Source organism: Hippopotamus amphibius, chromosome 6 (genome assembly GCF_030028045.1).
Source record: "Hippopotamus amphibius kiboko isolate mHipAmp2 chromosome 6, mHipAmp2.hap2, whole genome shotgun sequence".
Lineage (NCBI taxonomy): Eukaryota > Metazoa > Chordata > Mammalia > Artiodactyla > Hippopotamidae > Hippopotamus > Hippopotamus amphibius.
In genome coordinates, this window is record NC_080191.1 from 166,483,219 (window position 1) to 166,502,095 (window position 18,877).

The following is an 18,877-nucleotide window of genomic DNA, read 5'->3' on the forward strand; positions in this document are numbered from 1 at the left end:
AAATCACTGTGCTTACACAACTGCATTTTGGAAACATCTGTATGATTTTAAAGGAATACTGGTGCCTGGGTTCCATCCTCAGAGATTCTAATTTTATTGATCTGGGCCTCAAGTTTTTTCAAAAGGTATCCAGGTGATTCTAATGTGCAAAAATTTTGGAGCCATTGTTCTAGAGGACTTGGATATAGATGGAAGATGGGCTGTCTCCCCTTGCATCTTAATAGGACTTTCCCTGCTCACATTATCAGAAGAATTCCAGGACTGAGAACAGATATGTAACTGGATTCATTCTACCCTCCCACCCCCTGAGGGAAATTCCAAGTACAGTGGGGTTTAATCCTACTTAAATTAGACTTTGATTAAATTCCCCCAAAGATGGGAAGCCTGGGTCCAGGACCTAGATGAGCACTGAAACTGTAGATGAGGTTCCAAAAAGGCTGTTACACAGTTCCTCAAAGCTCTGCTCAAGTCCTACATTTTCCCTGAAACTCTGGATCATACTTCAGGTGGCACAGATTTCTCCGCTCTAGACTTTCCAAAGCACTTCCTTCCAAGAGAGTAAATTTGATATTATATATTTGAAGTCTTTACATGTAATTCCCATTTTGCAGATGAGAAGCTATGGTTTCAAAGTGCCATAAGTTAGCAAACTGCCCAAGTTTATGCAGCTGCTAAGTGGAGAAATGCATATTAATACCCATAACTGTCTGTCTCTAAAATCCTATGGACTATTCACAACACCACACTGCTTCCCCACAGGTCGGGTCGGATCCCTGGAACATACAAAAGCAACAACAAAAATGATATCTCTGCCAATATCTAAGTAAGAGGAAGCAAAGAGAGGCGTTCTTTAGGACATTTTAAAAAATTCAATTATAATACTATGCAGTGGGCTTAGTAATGCTATACAGACATATTTTGACATGGGTGTGTGCTCCACATTCTGTCTCAGTGTCAGGGAAAGCAGATGTACTAAGTGCAACCTCACTAGATCCTGGCCGGATGCCTACTCAGTACCACTCTATCTAGGCTACTGAATAATACATGGAAATATATATACACACACAAACACACACAGCCTACACACCTCAAACTTCCTAAGTCAGATATATTTAAAGGGCAACCAGATTATTTAAGATCTTTAAAGTTATTGTATAATGGTTTACTATTTCAGAAAAGTTTTAATTTATAGTTTAAATACATGGAACATATTGAAGAAAAATTCTCTCAAGTTCAATGTTTAGCCTGAAAATCACCATAATATTTTATAAGTAAGTCATATTCCCTTTGTTATACTCTTTTTAAGTGTTGTGAGAAGAATGCAGTGGTATGACTTTTCATGCACTAGGAAATATTAATGAGGAAAGAGAAATTAGGTATTCAGCGTAGAATGGTAAAGGCATTAACTCTGGAACTAAACTCACTGAATTCAAATCCTGGGTCTACCATTTAATATCAGTGTGACCATGGATTAATTATTCAAACTCCCTATGCCTCAGGTTACTTATCTTCAAAGTAGGAATGATTATAGTACCTGCTTTATAGGATTGTTATAATACTTAAATGAGTAAAATTTATAAAATTTTCATACCTGTGCTAGACACTTTAGGAAGTACTCAGTAAACATTACCTGTTATTATCCAATGTGGCCCAAACTCATACGTTAAGAAATAATGCTTGCCACATAGGTGACCATTTTATTTTTCAAATCCCTTATGGAAAATATATAGTTCTCTTTCATACTTCAGAGTAGGTAGTATGTTCTGGAAAATATTTGTTCACATGAGTTTTAATTTATTCCTTATTTAGTTGGTGGCCATAGACTGAATGCTTGATTGAACCAGCCAGATATAACAAATCCCAATTCCATTCATTAAAATCTATGAAGTTTGATAATGTAGGTAAATCTGTATAATCTCTCAAGCAATAACTTATACAGGTTATGGATATAATAGAACTGAATTTTCCTTACTCTGTCTTGAGCAAATCAACTCACTTCCCAGAGCCACAGAATCAGTTAATTTTGTGGAGACTTTAATAATCTCTCATTCATCACAACTCTGATGCCCTTTTCCACTACTTCAAGAACCCCCTGGCTGCCCTTTTTCTTACCCTTAAAGCACCTGCGTGTATATCTTTTTCCTGCAACATAAGCTTAAGTTTAGCTGCTGGTCCTAGTTGAATAATAAAAACAATGGCTCCCTCTCTTCTGGGTAAATGTACCATTCACATACTTTCAGAAAATGATGCCTCTGTAATTATCACCATGAATATATATTCACATAACACTTTGAAGATATATTTAAAACTGCACAAGAGTGTCTTCTTTTACTATTACTGCTATAGAGTTCACTTTTCCAGACTAAGCATACTCAATTTTCTTCCCATTTTCATAATGGAAAATGACTTCCTTATCCATCCTCTGAAGTCTCTTAAACTGTCTCTCATGCTCAAAAAGAAAAAAAAAAAGCAAATGTGATTTAATTTGCATTAATCCTTCAAGCTAGGTGTTGTTTGAGAAAATCATATTCATTTTCATGAAGCTGTTCTGAGAACTCACTTTTATTCATGTATTCAACAAATACTGAAAACCTAGTATGTGCCAGGCACTATTCTAAGTGTTGGGGATACAACAGAACAAAATACAAAGTTCTTTGCCCTGTGGAGCTTATATTCTAATTAAGCTTTTAAATTTAAATGGTAGTCTGATTATACTATTGTTACTATGAATTAAGCTACCCATACTCATTATTAAGGCCCTGTTAATATGTCAACACCAAGATAAGCAGACATAGTCAATGGCTTCAAGAAACTTATAATTTAAAGAAAGTAGATACATCAAATACAGACTAAAGCTCATAAATATCTAGAGATGTACAGCATATGCAGAGGGAAAGGCAGGACTTCCAGTTAAAAACATCAGAAAACGTTCTCAAAGACAAAAGACAAGTGATCTTATTTTTAGAGGATGACCTTATCACTGGAAAGAATAACATAAGCAAGTATGAATGAGGAAAACGTGTGGTATATATAGGGAACATTGAGGTGGAGGAGGAACATAATAAAATAAATAAGTATATTACATAATGGTAAGTGGAGGGGAAAAAAAAAAATCAAGTTGCCAAGGGAGGGTGAAGTGTTGAAGACAGGGATCGAAATATACATAGATTAACCATAAAAGTCCTCCATGAGAAGAGGCTTCACTTTTCAGTAAGGGAATGAAGAAGATGAAGGGTTGGGCTATTTAGATATTTGGAGGAAGAACATTTTAGAAGATGGGGATAGGAAGGAGCAGAGTTGGTGTGTTAAAGGAACAGCCAGAACACTAGGCAAAAGAAAGAGGAGAGAGAACAGTCAGGAGGCAATGGGCAGGATTATGTAAAGCCTTATTGGTCATGGCATGAATCTGGCTTTTACCCTTAATGGTGTGCACTGAAAGAGACTGAGCAGATAAGTCAGCTTATCTGACCTGTTTTAACTGGGGCACTCTGGCTACTGTGTGGATACTAGACTGAAGGGGGAAAGCCTTAAGTACAAGATTAGTTAGGAAGCTGTTGCAATAGTTCAAAGATGAGAGTAGCTTGGACTAGGTAGTGACAATAGGGGTATTGGAAGTGGTCAAATTCTGTATATATTTTGAAGGTAGAGTAAATGTACTACTGTTTTCAAATTCAATGTGAAAATTATTGTACTACCTGTTCTCACAATTTTGCCCTCTTTTGTAATGTGTTTGAAAGACCAAGTTTCAAGTTTTTCAAAGGTAAAAACAAAAATCATAGTTAATTTATAGGCTGTATAAGTTTCAGACCTGTCAACAATATCAGAGATGATCTTCTCCAAAATCTCATTTTACAGAATAGAAATCCTAGGGACAGAGAGCTTACATGACTGAAACAAGACCATACAGCTAATTAGGGATAGGACCTGGACTGGAAACCAGGTTACCTGACTCACAGCCCAAGCTACTGTGCCTTACAATTGGTGATATTTAAGTGGTGTATACTATTCCTTTGAAGCTTTTGTTTGTTTTTATTTTGTTTTGTTTTTATTTCACAAACATTGAGTGAGAACCACAGGTATGCCAAACTCAAAAGTCTTTAGGACCAAGGCGGGTCAGAGGAAAATGTAGGGGAGAGTAGGTGCATCCATTGCTTGAATACACTCATTTTTTGTCTCAAGGGTGCCAGCTACATGAAACACATCTGCAGAGCCCTCCAGTATGGGATCTTGGAAAATATCCACTGCTGTCCTAGGCAGAAGGGCAAATAAGGACTTATTTGTTATCTACACAAATGCAGATAAGGAACTGCAGTATAATGCAACTTCTGCAACTGTAAATACACAGAAGTTTCAAACACAGTCGAGTTAATGTGGGGTTTTCCGTGAGAGTGGAAGTTGAGGGGGATAGCTGGAGAAGGCTTCACAGGGACAAGGGAGATAAGAGCTTTGAAGGGTTGTGAAAGGTAAGAGTGATTTACCAGGTGGTAAAATTGGTGAAGTCATTCCAAGCAAAACGAATTAGCATGTGTAAAAGCTCCAAGACATAAAACTATGTGGTATAGACTTACTTATATCATTATACATTTTTTTTTATCATTCTCCAAACCTATGTTTGATCACATAACCTGTCTAGAACTGAGCTCTGACTCTCTCCAGGAAATACATCAAAATGGAACAGATTCCACATATGTTTGAGACACTAGAAAGTCTGAATTTCAGTATGCTTTCCAGTCTACCTACAGACCTCTGCTTTCCCTATTACATTAGGAATCAGGTTCCCATAGAACTAGGTATGACAGTCCCAAGACAGAGATTGCTTCACTAGCAAATGTGAACACTCCAAATCCTGGGTGCAAAGGAGAGTGCCCCTTCACACCTCCTGCAGGGCATCAGAATCATCTGGGGGGCTTGTCAAAACACACATGCCTGAGCCTCAGCCCTGAGTGTCTGTCTGATTCAGCACGTCTAGGGCAAGGCTCAAGAAGGTGCTCTTCTAACAAGTTTTCAGATGATGCTGATGCTGTGGTCCAAGGACGGCACACTTTAGGAACCACTAACTTAGAGTACATCTCCAGACCCTCTAGCTTAAGCACTTTCAAATTCTTTCACGTAACAACAGCCACCACCACTAAGAATTCTACTTCTGTTAAAATGGTCACTGTCTATAAGCTCCTTGCAAACAAGGACTCTTAACCTGAGAATAAGAGAATAATAACAACTGACATTTAACCAGGTTTTCCGCATTATTTTAAGCACTTTTCATGAATTACCCTTTTAATCTACATAACAACCTTGTGATCTAAGTACTATTATTATCCCTACTTAACAAATGAGGGAATTAAGATGTGGAGAGATTAAATAACTAACTCCAAGGCAAAGAACCTCAAGTCAGACAGCCTGGATTCAATTCTGGCTCTAGCACTTCTACGTATGACTCTCCAGATCTTTATATACACCTTGAGAATATCACACAGGGATTTGTAACTGAAGATTTCCTGCCAGTAACATACCTTTCAGAACAAATGGTATTTATGGAAATGGAATCTGTCGATCAGTTTTTCTGAGCATACATTTACTTCTATATGAGAATTCAAGGAAAGGCTATAAAAAGCTTAGAGATGCTCTGTTCCTCTCATTTTGTAAAATCAGAGACTGTATAAATCTGACAAAATTTATGTGACGTGCCCAAGACCAAAGCACTGGTCACCTCACACAGCCAGGAACAGAATAAAGATAATCTCCATCCTTAGTTCTTCTAGGAATACACTTGGTGAAGTGGCTCCCATAAGATTCTTAACCACTAAGTATACTGCCTCCACTTATGTCCATAAATAGTCCTACAGCAACTAGGAAAAAGGATAATTTCAAATGGCTCTCTTTTACTTTACTGACCAGAGGGACATATGAGGCAGAAGTCTTAGAATCAAAAGGAAATATAAGACATAAAAAGATACAAAGCCAAGGTTAAAAAAAAGTCTGAGCAGTTATTTCCATATGAACACGTGTGAATGGGTAAACTAGTCAAGGAAATAATTGGCTCTTGTTCAAGCTTTCCACAAGGATTATTTGAAGGAACAGTCTTTAAAACTGAAACACAATCAACGAAAACAAATCTCTACCAAATGTCCATTACTTTTCTTCTAGCTATGAAAATCAAAGGCAATATTTTTTCTTTATTTAAAAAAAATCAAGTGAGGTAACTGCATTCATCAGCTAAGGCTGAATATTAATTTTGCTCTGGAAAAGGCATGCCACTAGAAGAGTAACAACATTTCATGTGCCACAGTATTGCGCGAGATTATATAAATAACCTTGCTTCAAGAAAATCAGCAGGATAACATACGCATTTCTTTTTCTTTTCATCCAACTTGTAGGTGTGATTTCACACATACAAATTGTGATATATTCTTAAAGTAGAGAGGACACTAGAAGAAAATAATATCCCTATAATCGGATATGGTATAGCCCTTGCTCTCCCGTGACTACTATAATGTATATGTCTGAGTAGCTGAAAGAGTAGGTGAAAGACTCCATGTCCAGAAGGGCCCTTCTGTAGGAAGACAGAGCATCTTTATAATCCTTTGCAGTATCCCTTAGGTCCTTAATGATTTTCTCCAACTAACCATTTGGATCATGTTTTTGTTCATCGTTTAGCAATACAGAGCTTCTGTTGGCTTTGGCTCAGTCTATATACTTGTGATTGGTGGTATCAAAACATCATATGCTTGGTATTGTATAGAAAACATAGCTGGATGACTGAATTTTTAAATTTCCAATTGGGTTTCTGAAACTCAGATACAGACCCTTTGGAAATACATTTTTTATGCTGAACTCACAGAGAATTTACTACATTCATAAATCTGAAGAAACTATATTTGTATTTGTAACTGGTAGTTAGGAATACAAAATATTAGAGGTCTAGAATGAAAAGTCAAGAAATAAAATACTAGATTAATTAAATATGAAGTATAAAAGTGAAACAATTCCTTACTAAAACATGGGAGGGTTTTTTTTTCTTTTTTTTTTTTAATTTATTATTTTTTTGGGGGGGTACACCAGGTTCAATCATCTGTTTTTATACACATATCCCCGTATTCCCTCCCTTCCTTGACTCCCCCACCCCTCGAGTCCCCCCCACCCTCCCTGCCCCAGTCCTCTAAGGCATCTTCTATCCGGGAGTTGGACTCCCTTTGTTATACAACAACTTCCATGGGAGGGTTTTTTATACTCTTGGAATAAGTAAAACCTTTCTAAATAAGAAAGAAAAGCTGAGGGCATAAAAGCATATTTAAAATAAAATAAAGCATGGCAAAAAAATTCAGAGGCAAACAACAAAATAAGTAAAGATGTTTGCAACTCACGTAACAATGAGCTGATTTTTGAAATATAAGTAAATTTCCTGCAAATGATAAAACCAACATTTAATAGAAACAACATTTTATAGGAAAAGAAATGCAGACTGCTCATAAACTATATGAACAAGTGCTCAACCTAATTCATAATAAGAAAACAAAGTTTATGTTTTTAGGTAGCAAAGAACCAAAAGTTCTTTGACTAGAAGATAAGGAAACAGCCACTCTCAGTGTAAATTTGTATAATGGAGAGGAAATAGGTATCTTTCAAAATTATAAAAGCACAAAACCTTGATCCAACAATTCCTCTTCTAAGTATCCATCCTATAAATATACTTGCACACATGCAGAATGACTTCTGTACAAGGATATTGTTTATAGCACTGTTTGTATTAGCAAAATATTAGAAAGAACTGAAATGTCCTTCAGGAGGAAACTAGGTTAAAAAAAGTATCTCATTTAAACATGTCTTAATAGGGAAAAGTCTTGTAGATAAAACATTTTAAGTTAAGAAACAGTACTGAACAAGATAGATAGATAGACAGACTGATATAGACAGACAGGACATAGATATATAATATTATATATGTTGTTAATGAACAGACTGTATCTGGAAAAATACCAAGAAATATGGCCACGTTGCAGTGAGGAGAGGGACAGAAAATTGCTTTTGACGGTGTTAATGCCTTCTAGTCAAAGAAACACATCCACACATCTGTGGTTGAACAAAGCTGGGTTCACTGATTCTCAGCGAGGAGGAAAAATACACACCATGGCAGAACTGGGGTGTCTTAGCAAGGTGTAAGAAAAGACTTCCAGGATTTCGTCTCATGTTAAGTGATTTTTAAGGAGGCTCAAAGAAAGCAGATTTATTCCAGGTCGAATAAATTCTTTGGAGGCAGGTGTAATTCTATAATTGGATATCTTAACAATTCTTATCTAGAAGGCAAGAAGAGCAGAGCAATGTTCTGGTTCTGGTGATGAAGCAGCAGCCAGCCATATAAGCCAGGATACCGCAATATCTGATCATCTTGTAGTTTGGACAACTTTCTTGTTTTTGTCTGCATTCAGACATGATTACAGAGTGGTCCTGTTTTTGTCCTGATCCATCATGGTCACAGTGGCCTATGTCTGATTTGGTGTCCTGTGAAACTGTTTATATTCAAGAGTTTGGTTGATATACTAAGGCCTGCTGGTAGTGTCCAGCCAGCTCTTGGCTGTCAAGAACTGCTTTGCTCTTTTTCAACTCTATATCCTTTTCTGTGCCTTTACAATTTTGTACCATATACTTATCTATGCAAAATAATTTTTAAGTGAATCTCAAGACTGAAGGAGACCTTAAATTCACTGAGTTCTGAAACTATCACAATCACCACCACGTTCTTCCCCTCCCACACCAAAGGGGTTTTTTCATAAACCCTCTACAAGGACCAGTACAGCACCTGCCTGAATATCTTCAGTGGCACCACTGTACTCATTTATCAGGCAGCTCATGCCATCGTCAAATGGCTCTTAGTATTTTTGTTCAGAGAAAGAGGGAACAATGCATTTGGTTGTATCTTAATTGTTTTCCCCCAGGCATGTTTGACCCCTTCAGATGTATCTTCTCCCATGGTAACTAGTGGAGCAGAATAATTACCTTTCTAATTTTATGTAAAATATTCCTATTAATACTCTCCAAACTGCAATTGTCTTTTTTGTGCCAGTGTTCCAACACTGTTTTGTATCTTTTGTTATGATTACACTTGCAGAGATTTTTATCTGTTGCTGCTGACAAACCCATTTGGTTTTGTACTCAATTACATGTAATTAGCCTTTTCTTCATGAACAAAAGAACAGGTGTCCTATCAATTCAATCCAAGACACGATGGTAAGGTTGGTTGGCCCTAATGATGTCTACTGAACCAAACAACACACTTCTGACAGATGCTCATAGTAACAAGACTTTTTTTCAAACAATCAAATGCTTTTACTCCTGCCCACACAAAGTAGAGAAAGAAAAGGCATTTTAACAACTTAGAGGTTTATAATTTTCTATTAAAAAACATGAGTAGAATTTAAATCCTTCTGTGATATTTTTACTTCAATCCACACTCAGAAAAGGTAAAAACAAAAATTATTTATTTTCATTGGAAATTTTTAATTAAAATATGTGTGGGGGGTGTTAGAAGAAAGTACATCAGTCGAAAAACTGGTGAAATCTGAATAAAGTCTATAGCTTAATTAATAGTATTGTACCGATGTTAATTTCCCGGCTTGGATAATTGCACTGTTGTTACATGAACTGGTACCCATTAGGGGAAACTGGGTGAAGAGTACATGGGAATTTCCTGTGTTATTCTGTAGTTTTTTTGAAGTCTAAATTATTTCAAAAGAAAATGTTAAAAAATATTGAGGTGGATAGACTGTTTAGCCAATTATCTAGAGAAACTTCCACACGTATGCACAAGGACACATTCAGTCATCCGTTTCAATTTTTGTCGAGTGCTTACTGTGTACTAAAGATCATTCTAGGTTCTAACGATATATCAAAGATCAAAACAAAATCTCTTCACTCACGAGACATATTCTCCTGTGAGGAAGATCAAAAATAAATAAATAGCAACAATATACATATCAAGTTGTCATAGGAGCTATGAACAGAAAAAAAACTAGGGTATCAGAATAGAAAGGGTCAAGGTGAAATGTTTAATTTTATTAAGGATGGTCAGCAAAGGCCTCTTCAACATCTACAAGAAATATTTTAGCAGCACTATTTGTAATTGCCTTAAAATAGAAATGATAATTATCCACCAAAAAGTGAATGGATAAATATATTTGGGTATGTTCATGCAATGGGATACTTTACAAAAATGAAAATAAATGATATAAAGAAAACATGCCACCATATACATGCATCTCACAACCATAATACTGGGGAAGAAAAATACACAAAATTTACATACGGTAATGCTCCTCATAAAAAGTTTAAAAACATGCAAAACAATGTTATGAATGATGTAAGCTGTTATGTTGGTACTGAAGGGAAAAGCATAGTTGTTACGTCTGGTACTGAAGGGAAAAGCAGGACTCCATCAGAAAGAGCGCACAAGGGCTTCAAATGTACTGATGTTTTTAACTAAAGTTTAAGCCAGGGTTTGGGTATCCAAATGAATGTATCTAAGTCTTATTACTTTGTATATTTAAACTCCTTTTAATACCAACATAACAATACATGTATGCAGTTTATCTTAATAAAAAAATTAGATATTTTAAATTTGTGAACTCAGTTTCTAAAAGTATTTGATAAAACGTCGCACCCTCAATGTGTGGTATACATAATGCCACTATATATATATACACACATACACACACACACATATATGCATATATATATACACACACATGTATACATATATATTACATATGTGTGTATAAATGTGTATATTTATATGTGGTTGCAGGTCTATATTAGCCATTGACCCAGCATCTGCAGAGAAAGTATTTTCAATTATTTTTCTAAAAACACTGAAGGAAGTATTTGTGTCAGTCGACCCCACACTTTCACCCTCACCTCTCTGCCACTGCCCTATGATAAATGCCACGCATTGACAGGACATCTACCTGGGTAGCAGTTGCATCCTACAGCTATGGCTACTTGGCTCACTTGAAGACTGAATCTATTTTCATCAATTTATAATTTTTCAATCTTTTTTTAAGTTGGGTGGATAGTTCTGACAAACGATATTAATATTATCATCTCCAGCCACCTCATTTTATAGAAAAAGAAACCAGAACAAGGGATACCCCAGAGATAGCACGGGTGAAACAGCTAAGTGACATCCCTGATTCTTTCCATCCACACTGCATTCAAGTTCAGATGCAATAACTGAAAATTCTGCATGGAGAGGAAACCATCCTCATTCTTCTGTACTCAGTTGAAACCTTAAATCATTTAAAGAATGCATTCCCACAAATACAAACCAACAACACAAACCACAATAAGCTAATCAACTACTCGGCAGAAAATGGAATGAAATTCTTTCTAATAAGATCTTTTCTTTATTGTAATTCATGTTTTGTAATGTGTAACATTAAGTGAACAAAGAATCATTTAGAAGGGGTGGACAAGAGCATTTTCACATTCTAGAGATTGTAGATCTTTCCTCAGATCTTCATTTTTAATTTAAAAGATATTTCACCATAAATATCAGGCTTTTTAGATTATCTCATGCAGTTGGGTAGAATGTCAGTCTGACCACAAAATCACATACATCAGAAGACAACTCAATTGTTTATAGACTTAATGAGCATTTACTACGTGACCAGTACTAAAGATCCAGCAGGGAATACAGACAAGCTTTGGGAAACTATTTGGTGCCCTGCATAATTTTAGAATAACACGAATTTCCACCCAGATGTCTGTATATGATTACGCAGAAACTGAAAGATACGATGAGAGTGATCATTCTTGGCTTTGAGGCTTATAATCAAAATTCTTCTGAAATGCAAATACACTCTCTCAGACCTTGATGATTTGTTTAGTTATCAAACTTGTCAACTCTATAGTTAAATTAGTTAAACATTATTTCCAGGGATATTATCAATAATCTTTTACCATTTGCATTTTATCTCAAAAATTATAAACAAAATTGCAGTTCTACCAGTCTTTATTATATTGTTATTACCATAATATTTTAATATATTTTTCTTTTTAAATTAACAATTTTGTCCTGAATAAAGATAAAATAACATGTAATATACTTACGTATATATTCAATGTTTACTTTGAGAAACAAAGTCTTTTGGTCTTCTACTTTTGGTCTTCCAGAAATGATGTTCTAAGAATTACTTTAACATGTTTACTATTTGATTCCAGGATTAAAATCCCATTTTGTGCTAGAAGGTCTGCCTTGTTTCTGTGAATACTTACCATCATCCTGAATACAAAGAATGGGATGAGAGGAAATTCTGGTCCGCTGACCAGTCTGAACTCCTTCAAGCCTCCTACCTTCTTATTGAGTACACAATCTCTCTCCCTTACTGTCTCTTGGCTATATCTATAGAGAATCATATCAAAAAGGATCAAGGAATAGACACTAGCTTACTACTAGCTGAATAGTTCCAAAGGCAGCCTGGTCATGCTTTAAGTCTAAGATACACTGGGCCATACATTTGATTGTAACGGGATTGCAAAAAGCTAATGTTCCTTACTGTAGTCGCTGTTTTCGTCCTTGGTCCCATCAATGGTACCATCTGGGTGCATCTGCAGGAAATATCCCTGCTGGCTGAATAACCTTGTCACAATTCCTTTCAGCTGGGGTTCTGCAAAACAAAATGAAATGATTATTGAAATTTTTATTTTGTTTTTAAAAATACACACTTGCAAATTGTCAAAAACATTCCCAGTGTTTTTGCCATGTAAATGTAAATGCCAGTGGTTTAAATATTGAAATAACTATTTGAAAAGAGGGCATTTTGGTAACATATCTTCACTTTTTTTTTCTTTCTAGAGGCGGATCCATAAGTCTCTGCAACAGTAAGCCAAATGTAAATGAATAAAAGCTAATTATGATTAGAAAAATACAGAGATGTGCTAAAAAATGAATTATTTCTCTCCCTCGTGCATCTAGTGTCTGGCCACAAGATGCCACCAAGTTTGTGGTCCCATTTCAGAATCACTGTTCAAACCAAATAGCCATTGCAATTGCTAAGCTTTCAGTAGTCATAATCAGGTCCTGGGAGACTTCTACTTCTGCTGAATGGCAACTATCTATCTATACCTATCTATCATCTATCTATCTATATCTATCTATCTATCATCTATCTATCTATCTATCTATCTATCTATCTATCTATCTATCTATCATCTATCTATCCATCATCTATCTATCATCTATCTTTCCTGGGTTTTGAAATTCTGATCAAATTCAGGCTTGGATGAGAACCACAGGAAAAAGCCAAACCCCAATGGCCATTAGATGTCACTGGAAAGTATGTGGAAACAGATTTCACCTTCAGTAAATACCTCATCTGAGTGAACTCTAATACTACAAAAGTCATTTTTCCAGTACAAAAAAAAAAAATCAAGCCATGCATATTTCTGTAAGCATTTCAAACTAGAAGTGGTCTTCAGCTTTTAAGCACTCCCTAAACACCAATACCATCAAACTGATCTTTGTATACCACACTTGAATTTCTGTAAAGCAGCTAACATAAATATTTAAAGCTTCCCCACTGTGGTACTATCTGCCAGCACAATCTATTTTCTATGGTATCACCACCATCTTTGTCTCTGCTTCAGTTTTGGGCAAAAATTAGACTACTCTAGCATATTTATAGCCCTATTTCATTAAAATTAGCAGAAAAAGAAAAATGCTGTTTCTGGTGATAAAAACTGAGGCAGGGATGGAAATCATATGATTGGTGAAGTAGTCATGTGTTGTCCTCAAAAGGACAATCCGTGAATTTCAACTGACAGTGTCATTCGTTCACCAAGTTATTAAACCAAGATTTACTCAGAATGTCTTTTTTTGGGCAGGCTAAGTACTGTATGTTAAACTAAACACATTTATTGATGTTTGAGTCTAGGTAAGAGTTCTAGTTAAGGATTCAATGCAATAAACTCTTTGGGAATGGACCGGCTCCCTACTACGACATATGTCTTTCGCACATACAACTAGATCACACATACTTGGGAATGTGAGGCAATGCCTATATAAACATGTCTTCTTCAAAGCAGTCCCAACAAGTAGAAAAGATGCCCAAAAAACCTGGTAGTGAGGAAGCAGGGTATTGAAAAAAAAGAACTAAACTGGAAATTAGGCATTCTGATTGATAACTATGTATTAACACCGTGGAATAAATAAATTCAATGTATTCCTTGTCAATAAAATCTGGAAGTTAAAGTAAGTGATCTTTAGGTCCCTTCTATGATTCTCTATTGACTTTGAGCACCTTTGACTTAAAGTCTCTTTGACTTGAGAATCTTCTGCTCTAAGTAGTGGCAGAAATCAAGGCATGGATTCATCCTCAATGTGCTGTCTCCGTGCCCCTCCTCCATCAAGGGACACGTAGGAGAAGCATGTAGCTAGCTAACCTCACAGCAAAAAAAAAAAATTATCCTGTTCCCTTACCATCTATCAAACCCTACCAACCTTCCCAGGCTCAGTTCCAGATCACCTCCTCCAGGAAGACTCGGCTGCTGGAAGTATGGGTCACTTTTATAACGGGAAGAAATAAAAGAACGTGGAGCCCCTGCCACAAGGCTAACTGGTTGACACGCAAATGCTCATGTGCTACGTTCAGCTCTAGATGTGCAGTCAGGGGACCCAGCTTCGAACCACAACCGCTACGGGGGCCTGAGCAAGTCACTTAGTATCTGAGGCTGTTTTCCTGTCTGTGCAATGGGGAAAAAAAAAATGTCCATGCTAACTATAATCACTTAGAATTTCAGGTGAATAAATAAATGTGATAGTGTGAAATAAAAAAACCCATAAAATATAAATCCTAATTAAGGTCTAATTTTTCCATCCTGAAAATTGAGGAAACAGTGTAAGTGAGATAAAGGGAGCATTTTACAAATAGACTCTGTGTCCTGATTTATGTTTCAGTCAAATATTAACTGAGCTTGTAAAGTCACGAAAGTAACTAAAAGATTCAGAGTAGAGGATAGAAAAGGGCAGAAGGAAGGAAAGGAACAACTGTCTTATAATTCAAACTTTATCTCTAATAAACGTGATAAGGTCACTTTAAGAAGTCATGTTTTGATAGGTAGTAAGATGCATGGCAGCTGAATCATTAATGCCTGAAAATGATTCTGTTTTCTTTTTCATGCTCCTCTTTCTGTAGCTGTAATTAAACACTTCTTTTGCTGTGGTGAAGCTATCCCCCTGTTGGGACCCTGGGAATTCAGGTTGGTAACTCCTGTTCAAAATAATGAGCTTCAGGCTTTACACCAACCCCCACCACCAAGAGCACTGCCAGAACAAGCTCAGAGTCTGAGTTTTAATTATATGATGAGCTATGAAAGCGAATATTTTACACTATAGCTGTTTCAAAAGAGATCTGACCATCTATGAAACAAACGCCCTGAACCTAGGATGTGATATAGAAAGCAGTGGAGCATGCCTATCCCTTTATTACCATTGAACCCTATCAACCTTTCCAGGCTCAGCTCAAGATCACCTCCACCACGAAGGCTTGGCTATCATAAAGGAGGATCACGTTTATAATTGAAGGGAAAAAAAGAAAATGTTCTGCTGTGTTTTAAAGAAAGCGGTTTAAAAAAATGAGACCACTTTTTAGGACACCTAGCATGCTGGGTGCATTCAACAAACACCCTTTTTATTTTTCAGACTATGCTTAGGGATCTAACTGATTAATAAAACCTTTGCTGTCCTCAGGGAGCACCCACTCTAATACATGAAACATATGTATATATAATACTAGTGTGAGATAACTGCTAAATGATGAATGGAAACAGAGTGACATGTCACAAGGAGCAAGGGACTAATTATGTCTCAAAGTTAGATGAAGACACCTCATCTGTCACTTGAGGAGTGAGTAGCATTTTCATAGGCAAAGAAACCAGAGGAAGGGTATTCCAGAAAAACAATGGATGAAGGAAAAAACACCATGGCAGACTTTAGGAATGATGCAGAAACTTGTATAGGCACAATATACGGCAGAGGTTCTCCAATGTTGACATGCAGGTAAGTGCCTATTTGCAACAAATGCTCATAGGTCAGTAGTGAAATAAGAAAAATAAGAATAAGTTTTCTATTCAGCTAATTTTGTTTTCAATTTATATGACTCTCCTTGATTCTAAGATTATGTTTTTCCATTATTTTTTCATTTTTTAAAGAAGTGATGGCTGTATTATTAGACGGTGTGAAGACATTGGTTTGGTTTGTTCCCTTTTGTACTCTAAAGTAGTGTAGCAAATACTGCTAGATTTTCTCCAAAATCCATTTCCTCTTTTTCCTGGGCACCCAGCTGGACCATCTGTCCTAGCCTCCCTTGCAGTTAGGTTTGGCAGATGAATGAGTGTCATATGGAATGTTAAGTGCAAGTGATGTGTGCCATTTTCAGGCCAAGGCTTTTAGAAGCAAACATTCTCCTCCACATTTTCTCTTCCTTAACACTGGCTGGATTTAGATGATAAAGCCCTAAGAAATGTCAACAAAACAGGAGAATTCTGGGGGGGAAAAAAAGACAACAGCCATCAGAAATACCCACCTGAGACGGGTGAATAATCACTAGCAGTGGTTGTACACGGTGACTCCCTTCCTAAGAGAAGGTGAAAAGCGGGTGGACGGGTGGGGGGTAATGTCACAGAGCAGAAACCTGACAAACAAAATGCTACCTCGCCAGGGGGTCAAGGTTAAGGGCAACAGTCATAAATCATGCTGATAGCCTTGATGCTTTGACACCCTTGATATGATGTAATGAGAATGGCATTTTACCTCTGTGATCTTCCTTTTCAAAACCAATAACCCCAGTCTAATCATGAGAAAAATATCAAAAAAATCTCAACTGCAAGACATTCTACAAAACAACTGACCAGTACCCCTTGAAACGGTCAAAAATTAAAAAAAAAAAAAAATGAAAGAAAGAAAGAGAAAGAAAGAAAGAAATTCTGAGAAAATGTCCCAGCCAAGAGGAGCCTAAAGAGATGTGACAATTAGATGCAATGCGGTATCCTGGATGGGACCCTGGAACTGAAAAAGGGCATTAGGTAAAAAGTTGAGGCCTTCTGAGTCAAGTAAGGACTTCAGTTAATCATAACGTGTCAGTTCCTCACTGATTGTCACAAACATACCAAATGAATGTAAGATGTTCATACGGGAAACTGGGTGTAGGGTACACGGGAACTCTCTGTACTATCTTAACTTTTTGGTAAATGTAAAACCATGTTAAGTTGATTAAAAATAATAATTACAGCCACAAAAGAAAGGAAGAAATTTTACCTTCAAAGAGGTTGGTGACAAAGAAGGTGAAGCACAGGAACTCACGTTCAACCTGCTTCCCTTCAGGATGATGTGGCAATTTCCACAGAAGGTTTGGCTTCAAAGCCACGCAGAAGAGCTGAGACCAGAAGGGGTTATCTAGACATTCCTGCTGCCTTAAAGTGTAGTGCAGTGGGGAGTAGGGCCGGGGGGGGGGGGGGGGCGTGGGATGAACTGGGAGATTGGGATCGCCGTATATACATTCCTAATAAGAAAAAAATATCAAGTGGTATACTTTAAATATATGCAGTTCATTGTATGTCAATTATATCTCAATAAAAGTTCTTAAGAAAAAAAGAATTACTCGGAAGTTACTCAACAAAAAATAAAGATAAAAATATAAAGTGTAGGGCTCTGGAGCAGTTACCCAGGTACACACTGGAAACCAGAGCACAGTCGGAGCCAAGGAAGCCTAATCACACGTCTCAAAATGAATACTAGATTGCAGAAAACAGAATGAATTTTAGAACTGGAAAAGAACCTGGATGTCAATACCTTCCTTCATCAAAATACCTTCCTTCATCAAGTTCAAAGATAAAAATGAAAAACTGAGCCTCAGAGGGAAAATGTCTTGTCCAAGGTCATCCAGCCAACACATGGATGAGTTAGGAAAAGGCTCCTCTCTGATATGCTGAATGGACGTCGTCTTTCTTTCCAAAGAGCAGCCAAGACATAACCTGTATGTATCTTGTGCAAGCTGCAGGACCGGGGTGGGGGGGGGGCAAGAAGGTAGAGAAGAGATGAGGGGGAGGGGGAGGAGCACCTAGTTGTGCATCAGTTATTGAAGTGTGGGAGTGACAAAGGAAAGGAGTTACAGGAAACTGTAATCGCAAGAAATATATGTATATATATCTGATATTGACATTTTACATATGTGCATATATATATATGATAGTAAAATTGGATTGTGTTTATCTAGGGCCAGGCTATTCAACATTTGCACCTAAACTTAGAGAAAGTGCCCCCGTGTAAACTCCAATCTAAAATGAAAAATATAAGAGTGATCCAAACTTTGTCATGGAAGCCATATCTAGAGAATTAATAGTACTTATTATAATAACAATGGCCACATTTTGAACCCATCTACTCTGTACTAGGCACACCCTCAATGATTTTACTACAGTTGTATCTGGTACTCACAACAACTGAATGCGTAAGGTACTTTTTCTCATTTGTCAGGTGAGATTATCGAGATTCACAGAAGCTACATCACTTACCCAAGGTTACAGAACTAGTAAATGAAGAGGTAGATCTACCGTAATATTCTATGGTCCCAGCCGTTCTCCAGCACTGTTCAGTCACTTTAAGAAAGACACTGGCAAAATGGGAACATGTCCAGAGGAACGGGAGCCAAATAAAGAGGGTACAAAGGACTGTCAATGAAGAATGGCTGAATGAACAGTCGACATGCAGCCTGGAGAAGGGAGGACTCAGGGGACGTGAGAGCTGTCTCCACATTCTTGAGAGCAGAAGTAAGAAGACAGAAGAGACAGAAGTAAAAGGAGGCCAATTTGTTCTGAGTAGCTCCACAGGGAT

General features: G+C 36.9%; 1 protein-coding gene across 2 annotated transcripts in view; it reads right to left on the reverse strand.

Moving 5' to 3' along the window:
• FGF12 (fibroblast growth factor 12) overlaps nt 1-18,877 on the reverse strand; it is a 526,043-nt gene that overhangs the window by 178,647 nt on the left and 328,519 nt on the right. For both annotated transcript variants that reach the window (XM_057739036.1, XM_057739035.1), the window contains one exon: nt 12,546-12,656. In XM_057739036.1, the coding sequence (XP_057595019.1) occupies nt 12,546-12,656 (111 nt within the window). The remainder of the gene's footprint in view (nt 1-12,545; nt 12,657-18,877) is intronic.